The sequence below is a fragment of the Populus nigra genome, chromosome 3, assembly GCF_951802175.1.
Source record: "Populus nigra chromosome 3, ddPopNigr1.1, whole genome shotgun sequence".
NCBI lineage: Eukaryota > Viridiplantae > Streptophyta > Magnoliopsida > Malpighiales > Salicaceae > Populus > Populus nigra.
Genome location: NC_084854.1, coordinates 4,421,527 through 4,429,730, shown reverse-complemented (window position 1 = coordinate 4,429,730; position 8,204 = coordinate 4,421,527). Strand labels below are relative to the sequence as shown.

The 8,204-nt window shown below is 31.3% G+C and overlaps 1 protein-coding gene and 1 pseudogene across 2 annotated transcripts; one reads left to right on the top strand and one right to left on the bottom strand.

Moving 5' to 3' along the window:
- Positions 1 to 278: 278 nt before the first annotated feature.
- Positions 279 to 2,103, top strand: LOC133688944 ((S)-coclaurine N-methyltransferase-like; annotated as a pseudogene).
- A 359-nt stretch (positions 2,104 to 2,462) lies between these two features.
- LOC133688945 (uncharacterized protein At4g33100) lies at positions 2,463 to 3,942 on the bottom strand. Of its 2 annotated transcripts, XM_062108609.1 has the most exons (4): positions 3,796 to 3,942; positions 3,589 to 3,673; positions 3,344 to 3,484; positions 2,463 to 2,797 (listed from the first exon to the last, which is right to left on the bottom strand). In XM_062108609.1, the coding sequence occupies exons 1-3, from the start codon at positions 3,882 to 3,884 to the stop codon at positions 3,392 to 3,394; spliced, it is 267 nt and encodes an 88-aa protein (XP_061964593.1). In that variant the 5' UTR covers positions 3,885 to 3,942; the 3' UTR covers positions 2,463 to 2,797; positions 3,344 to 3,391. The 2 variants fall into 2 exon arrangements, with proteins under 2 accessions (XP_061964593.1, XP_061964594.1); XM_062108610.1 differs by lacking the exon at positions 3,344 to 3,484.
- Between the last annotated feature and the right edge of the window lie 4,262 nt (positions 3,943 to 8,204).

Genomic DNA, 8,204 nt, shown 5'->3' with positions numbered 1-8,204 from the left:
ATCCTAAGGCTTACAAAACCAAATCTACCTAGCTGTCTTGTTGAAGACTTCTCACATCTTTTGCAACCATGCAAGTAAACAGTAGAAGATCTCTTGAATAATCATATCTTCTATAAAACAAGCTAAACAGTATCTATACTTCCACCCTACTCATTGTCTCTAATCTGACATGGAACCTTCAACGCAATCAAGTTTTCAGCATTTCTACCTTTAATTATGTCAAAGTAGTGAGTAAATGCCATCAATGTTACTGTTTTGTGAGCTGATATGGTTTATACATGAAATGGTGCAGCTGTTGTTGTTTTTCTTATGAACCGAACACCTTGTCAGATGCCGAGGAAGCATTGTTGGAGCTGTATTGCTAGAGGTCACAGTTAAGAGATGGACACACTATCCTCGACGTTGGATGTGGCTGGGGATCACTCTCTTTATAAATTGCTCAAAAGTACAGTAACTGTGAAATTACTGGGATTTGTAACTCAACAACACAGAATGCATACGTTGACGAGCAGTGGCAGCATGCTACCTCTTATATTGGCATGTACTTTGTAGGGTTCTGTCTTTCCATTCAGACGTCGAGTGTTGACTGTCTTATTGATAACTATATTCTCATTTTATATTCAAAAGTTGTTCTCTTGGTTTCGTTTCTTTAGAGATCTTCAGCTGCAGATTGTGGAGATCATTGTTGCAGACATCAGCACATTTGAAAAGGATGCGTCCTATGACCGTATACACTACATTGGAATGTTTGAGGTCGGTGAATTTCATGCCACATTAGGGATGTGATGACCATAGTTGACTTGGTTTAAGATCGAATTTGTTCTATCCCAGCATATGAAGAATTATAGCGATCTTCTTAACAAGATATCCAAGTGGATGAAACAAGATAGCCTTCTTTTTGTTCAATATTTCTGCCACGGGGCATTTGCTTTTACAACTTTCAGGTAAAGCTTGTCAGAATTTGTTACCTGGAATTCAATTCATATTATTGCTCTAAATAAGCTATATCTGAAGCATCTATTCATTGAGCACCTGAAATTTTGAATAAACTTACATTCCTGCCTCTGTTTCTAATATATTCAGGATGTAAATGAAGATGACTGGAGATTACTAGGTATTTCTTCATCGGAGGTGCAATGCCTTCTGCAAATCTGTTACTTTATTTCCAGGTCTGCGCTTGCATATCGCATTCTCAAATACATGCTTACTTTCCGAGCATACTAGGCTCTAGATTCAATCTCAATGAATGTATGGTGATGTGCCAAAGGATTAGAATTACAAAATTAAATCATGAAATCATATGTAGAAGCATACTCAAACAAGAAAGGATTCCAACCGCGGCATGAATTTCACTTCCTCACTTGTCGAAAGCTTCCCTCTAAAAACTCTCTGTACAGAATGGTGTTTCCGTTGCAGATCATTGGCTTGTGAATGGGAAACATTATTCATAGACAAGGTGAAGACGAATAACTCTGCAATTGTGCTAATAAAAATAGACTTGGTTAAGGGACTGTACTTCCTGGGAAAAAGTGCAGAACTTGCCAAATCAACTACTCTGTTTGTGGTGTCCATGGATCATCTCATTCGTCAAGATACATTGAAATCTCGCGGTGAGGAGCGGCTCAAAAGAATGGACCAGTACTTGGCTTCCATTAAGCCAATAAAGGAGTCCACCTATGGTAAAGATCAAGCTGTTAAATGGACCGTCTACAGGAGAACATTCTTCATTGCTGTTGCAGAACTCTTTGCATAGAACAATGGAGAAGGGTGGATGGTTGCACATTTCCAATATAAGAAAAAATGAAGGATTCCTAGCTCCTTTTCAGCAGAAAATACTATGGTGGAAGAGGTGGTGCTGTGAATCTCGTTGTCTAAGTCAATAAAGCCTTCATGATATGGTCTAAGCGAATCTGTCGATTGAATAAGGAGGATGTATTTTAGCATTTCGAAAGTGTAACCCATCATCAGGTGAATAACAGTATTCTTATATCACAAGTACAGTTGCAATTGGGCTCCCAGAATCAATGTCAGGAACTGCTTTATGGCCAGCTATGGTCCAAGTTTCTCAGTTCAATTAAAATTTCCTTCTTTGATTTCAGTTTTCAATGCTATATTAGGAATTGCTTGCTATATGCTATCTGGTGGAATAAAAGCATATGTATAGTGCAGGTGGTGGAACCGGACAAGGGTGAAGTCATGTTCAGTCACCATGTAACTTTGAGCTTAGTATGCGCACCGTGATAAAAAAAAATAGCTTTTGCAAGCATTGTAATGCAAGCAGATATATTCTGTCAAATAGATTCAAAATCCTCTTGCAGTGTAATAAATGGGTTTGCCATCAAGCTTGAGCATTAGTATCAAGTACTGATCATTTAAGAGCAGTGCCCTGTACAAAAGAAGATAGGAAACAAGAAACCTGGCTGTATTTCATCATCAATGAGTACAAGCAACTGAACAAGATCTCCAAATCAAAATCTGTTGTTGTAAATAACTAATATTTAACTTGAAATTCTCAACATTAGCATGTCAGAACAAGTTTCCTGAGCCATGCCCTCAAATTCACATCGTACAACCAATAAAATAATTCAACAGCAGGCTTCTCTCCATCTATTCTACAGAACGACCCTCTCCTACATCAGAAATTACAAAACAAAAGGAGGAACCTGGGATAGATAAATTTCAGATTCAATGGATATGCATCTCCAGCAATTTAGCGCATGGTAATAGTCTGCATCCAGATGCCATCATTATACATTTTATCAGTTTTGCTTGCTAGAAGGTTCTGCAGATTTATTACCTGAAGAAAACAACAATTATCACCAGTCAACGAAAATCAATAACTAGTATGTTCATCCTATATTTGCCTTGCTAAAAAACTGCAAAAACACAAAATGCAAGGAAGAGATTTTGTCAAAGTAAAATACGCACATTCTTGGTTTGCCAGAGATGTTGATTTAACCCATCATTTCAATAGAATCGCAAACACAAAAAAATGAGCTGATATTTCACAAAGAACAATTACCGATTCTTGTTTTGTAATTGAAGCACGATAATCTTTTAGGCTGAACATGTACCCTAGCATGAACAGAATTTAAACCATGCGAAGAGCTACAGAATGGAGATATCACAGATACATAAATAGAGACAGATAGACAGTCTACTGTCCAAGAGCAAGGTTACGGGTTCTAGTTCATTTTCATCAAAATATTTTGCAATCAATTTCTTTATAGAATCACACCACTCAAACAACCCAGTAAACCATTTGATCGAATTAATCCAACACCACATCTTACAAAAAATATAACCAATCAAGCAGCAAACCCACAAAAGCTACAGCAATCACCTTCTAACTTGTTCTCTAGCGTGTTAAATAAAGATTATAGTATAAAATTCACTGAGAAACACCGTCAACTGGCTTTCCTAAATCAGATGGAACTATTTCAGCTTCCAAGAAACGACTCAAATGCTTATCATCCAAATGTTCCTATAACAAAAACATAAACGAATAAAATTATAAACTTTGAACGATGGGATTCAGGATTTTTAAAGAGAAAATATGAAAAAGAAAGTAAGGGAAATGGAAGATACAGAAAGGCAAGCTCTGTATTTTTGCCACTCAGAAACACACTCCTCTTTGCCCCACTGTCCTTTGACAAACTTCTCTGAATACCACCTATGCAAAAAGTATGCAGAGGATAATAGTTAGGGTTTAAGAGGGATTTTAGTGAAGAAAACAGCCAAGAAAAAGAAAAGGAAACGAGACCCGTTATTGTTGAGGGAGCGAAGAAGAAGGACCTGTTGAAACAATTGTGGTAAGCAGCTCTGAGATGAGCACAAGGAGATGTTGAAGATTGATCTCTTTTGTCCTTCTTTGTAATCCTCATCTTGCTTCCCTAATGATTTTGCCCCTTTTTCTGCAACAACAAATAAAGGCTGCGTCTTATACTGGATGTTCCAATATCATAGTTACTGCTTTTTATTTTTTATTTAAAAATATATTAAAATAATTTTTTTTATTTTTAAAATTAATATATCAAAACGAAATAAAAATATTAAAATATAATTTTAAACAAAAAAATAAATTTTAACTATTTTTTCTTTAGTTTACATTCTCAAATAAGAGCTTAATAAAAAAACAAATTGCTTAATTTTGAGTTTGGGGATACTTGTATAATTAGAAATGATTTTTTAAAATATTAAAAAATAATTTTAAACAAAAAAATAAATTTTAATCAATTTTTGTTTAGATCACACTTTAAAATAGGAGCTTAATACAAAAACAAATTGCTTAATTTTGAGTTTGGGGATACGTGTATAATTAGAAATGATTTTTATTTATTCCTAAGTAGCCTTGCTTCTATCCTTCTAGGTTTTATAAAACTGGAAGAATTACTATAAAATTATAAAAGAAAATAAAATGTTTTGTATTTTTGTGTTTGCAATATTTATTAAGATACACAATATTGTGGATTATACTTAAGAAACATTGTGATTGTTTACGAAACGTGGAAAAATTCAATTTACATTATTTGGTTTAAGTAGTTTAAGGTATTTACATTTCAATACTAAAACTTTATTTTTATTATATTTTAATTCATATCTTTTAAGAAAAGAAAGAGAAAATTATTGAAAAGAAAGAGGAGATAGAAAGATTTTAATTAGCCATATTCTAGCAATAAAAAAAATATCAATTATGATGTTAATAGATTCATTTTAGAAATAAAACTAGTTAGATGACCCGCGCGAAGCCGCATGTCAATTTTTTTTTGCATAAAAAATAAAAAAAAAACTAAGATTTAAAAGTGTTAGGTATTTTTGCAAAACTATACTCAAGAGTCTTAAGTTTGACTGCAACATCTGACTCAAGAGTAATATTTATAATATTAATAATAACATTAAACTTGCATGACCCAAGTTTAAATGGGTTTGACTGCAATACCAGACCCAATAACCTTGGATGTGAGTCTGACTGCAACGTCGTATCATAAAAGTGTAATAATTAAATAGATTAAGTAAAAAGAAAAAAACATAGAAAAAAACCAACATGAAGAAAATAACTAATAAAGAAAAAAAATCTGAATTAACTGGGTTAACTCTTCAAATTAGGTTAACCCGTCAAACATTAGATTTATGTCGTAAAAGTTTGATAACTAAATAGAAAAAAAAATTGACGGGTTACCCCAGAATTAAATGGGCAAACCCGTCAAACCCGGGATCTGTGTCATAAAATTCTGATAATTAAATAGAAAAAATTTAATATTAAGAAAGTAAATTAAAAAAATAATTAACAAAGAAAAAAAAAGCCAGAAAAAAACTAAGGCATTAGCTTTTTCATTGTGGATTGCACTGTGCAGTCCACAATAAAAGGCTTAAAAAAGGGGGGGAAGGCATACCCACAGGTTAAAATTTTTTTCTTGCATAAAAAATATAAAAAAGGTTAAGATCTAAGAGTGTTAGGTCTTTCTATAAAGATATACCCAAAATTCTTGGGTCTAACTGCAACGCTTGACCCAAGAGTAATATTTATAATATTAATAATAATATTAAACTTACATGACTCAAGTTTAAGTGGGTCTGACTGCAATACTATATCCAAGAGCCTTAGATGTGGGTCTGGCTGCAAGATCGTGTTATAAAAGTATGATAATTAAAAAGAAAAAAAACTAACATGAAGAAAAAAATTAATGAAGAAAAAGAAAAAAAATCTAAATTAACTGGGTTAACCCTTCAAACCAGGTTAACTCATCAAACTTGGGATTCATGTCATGAAAATTTGATAACTAAATAGAAAAAAAAAAAAGTTGATGGGTTAACCAAGAATTAACTCAGTTAACCCGTGAAACCAGGTTAACCAGTCAAACCCGGGATATGTGTCATGAAAGTCTGATAATTAAATAGAAAGAAATTTAACATTAACAAACTAAATTAAAAAGAAAAAAAATTAATTAAAAAGAAAAAAAAATCGGGTTACCTTGTCGAACTAGGTTAACCCGTTAAACCCGAGATCCATGTCATAAAAGTCTGATAACTAAATAAAAAAATTTAACATTAACAAAAAAAAAATGGACGGGTTAACCCAGAATTAACTGGGTTAACCCGTAAAACCAGGTTAACCCGTCAGACCTGGGATATGTGTCATGAAATTCTGATAACTAAATAAAAAGAAATTTAACATTAACAAACTAAAGTAAACGAAAAAAATTAATTAAAAAGAAAAAAAACAAAAAACAATTCGGGTTAACTCGTCAAACCAGATTAACCTGTTAAACCTGGAATCCTTGTCATGAAAGTCTAATAACTAAATAAAAAAAATTTAACATTAACAAAAAAAAAACAAAAAAAAATGGACGGGTTAATCCAGAATTAACTGAGTTAACCCGTGAAACCTGAGATATGTGTCATGAAAATCTGATAACTAAATAGAAAAAAAAAAATTAACATTAACAAACTAAAGTAAACAAAAAAAAAATTAATTAAAAAGAAAAAAAAATTCAGGTTCACTCGTGAAACTAAGTTAACCTATTAAACCTGGAATCAATGTTATAAAAGTCTGATAACTAAATTAAAAAAATATTAATATTAACAAACTAAATTAAACAAAACAAAATTTATTAAAAGAAAAAAAACAAAGAATAAAAAAATAGCTAAAGGCATCAAAAAAGAAAAACTGAAAAAAATAGCTTAAACAAAATTAAACAAAACAAAATTTATTAAAAGAAAAAAACAAAGAAAAAAAAACTAAAGGCATCAAAAAAGAAAAAATTAAAAAAATAGCTTAAAAAAAAACTTAAAAAAAAAGAAGAAGAAACAACTCAACCTTTCATTGTGGATTGCTACAGTGAAAGGCTGAGTAGTTTTAGTATATTTCTAATGCAATGAAGGTTGATTTGTTCGTTAATCATGAAAATAGATAAGAGCCCATAAAGCTTTTTAATTCAATTTGATTTTCAAATTTTAAAATAATCAAAGGGTGTGTTAAGGTTGAAATTATTAAGGTTTTTAGGATATTTAAGAAGGTGTTATTAGGTGAAAATATGTTGAAATTTGGTTTCCGGATCCAAAATTTAAGACTAATTTTTTGATCAGTAGAGATGACCAAAATATATTATAGTAATGATACATTTTATTTTAATGTAACATTCCTAAATACCGTTCAACACAAACATAATTATACTTGTTAAAACATGAGATATTTTTTTATTTATCGAATTTTAGTGGAGTCTCCTTTAAAACTGGAGATCCCAAGTTATCGAAAAAACCTGCTACACTTTTAATTCATATTTTCTATTTAAGATCCATCTTGGATCTTACCTCAGTAATGGTTACTCATTATTTCACCCAAATTCTCAAGAAAATATTCATATATAATCATGTATCATAAGGAAATTATAAATCAAACATATGCATAAAATTATGAAAACATCTTAATTTAAATAGCTTGCTTACATTCATTCATCAAAAGTAAAGGTCTAACATAGTTATTATATAATTAAGTACATCACATGTGAACCCTGAGCGGTGTAGCTCAACTGGTTAGGCCTTGAGTTTGCTCTCCAATGATCATAAGTTTGAGTCCTCTTAGAGCCACTAGAGACTTACATGATCGTTAACTTCAGGACCCGTGAGATTAGTCGAGGTGTGTATTGGAAAGTTTATATTAGCCTTGTTTTGTACTAAAAAAGCATATGCATATTCTAAAATGATGTCGATTTTATGTTATTCATATAATGTCTTTAAGCTGCATTAAAAAATATGGTAAAGTAACATAGTTTAAAATATTGTTAGTGAAATAGAAAAGTTTTGTACATGTTATAAGTAGAAAATGCAATATTTTAAGATGTCGGATGAAACAAAACTTTTCAAATAAATTATTAAAAAAGCTGACATAAATTATAATGAGAAAAAATGAGAGAGAGAAAAAAAGATCTTAAAGATATATTGAAACTTTAATAACAATATTATCAATACCAATGCGACATGAAAGAGAATATTATATTGAAACCTAATTTTTTTTTTAAAGAAATTAATAAACATTGGATGAAAATTAAAATCAAAAGAAGCAATTACCTCCTAAGGAATGTCATTCCAACCGCTTAAACCTCTAATTACGAATAACTAATCAAGGTCCACACCAATGCCAATATCAATATAACCCGTTGACATCATCGGTTATTCCACCCCGAATTAGCTAATCAAATTCTATG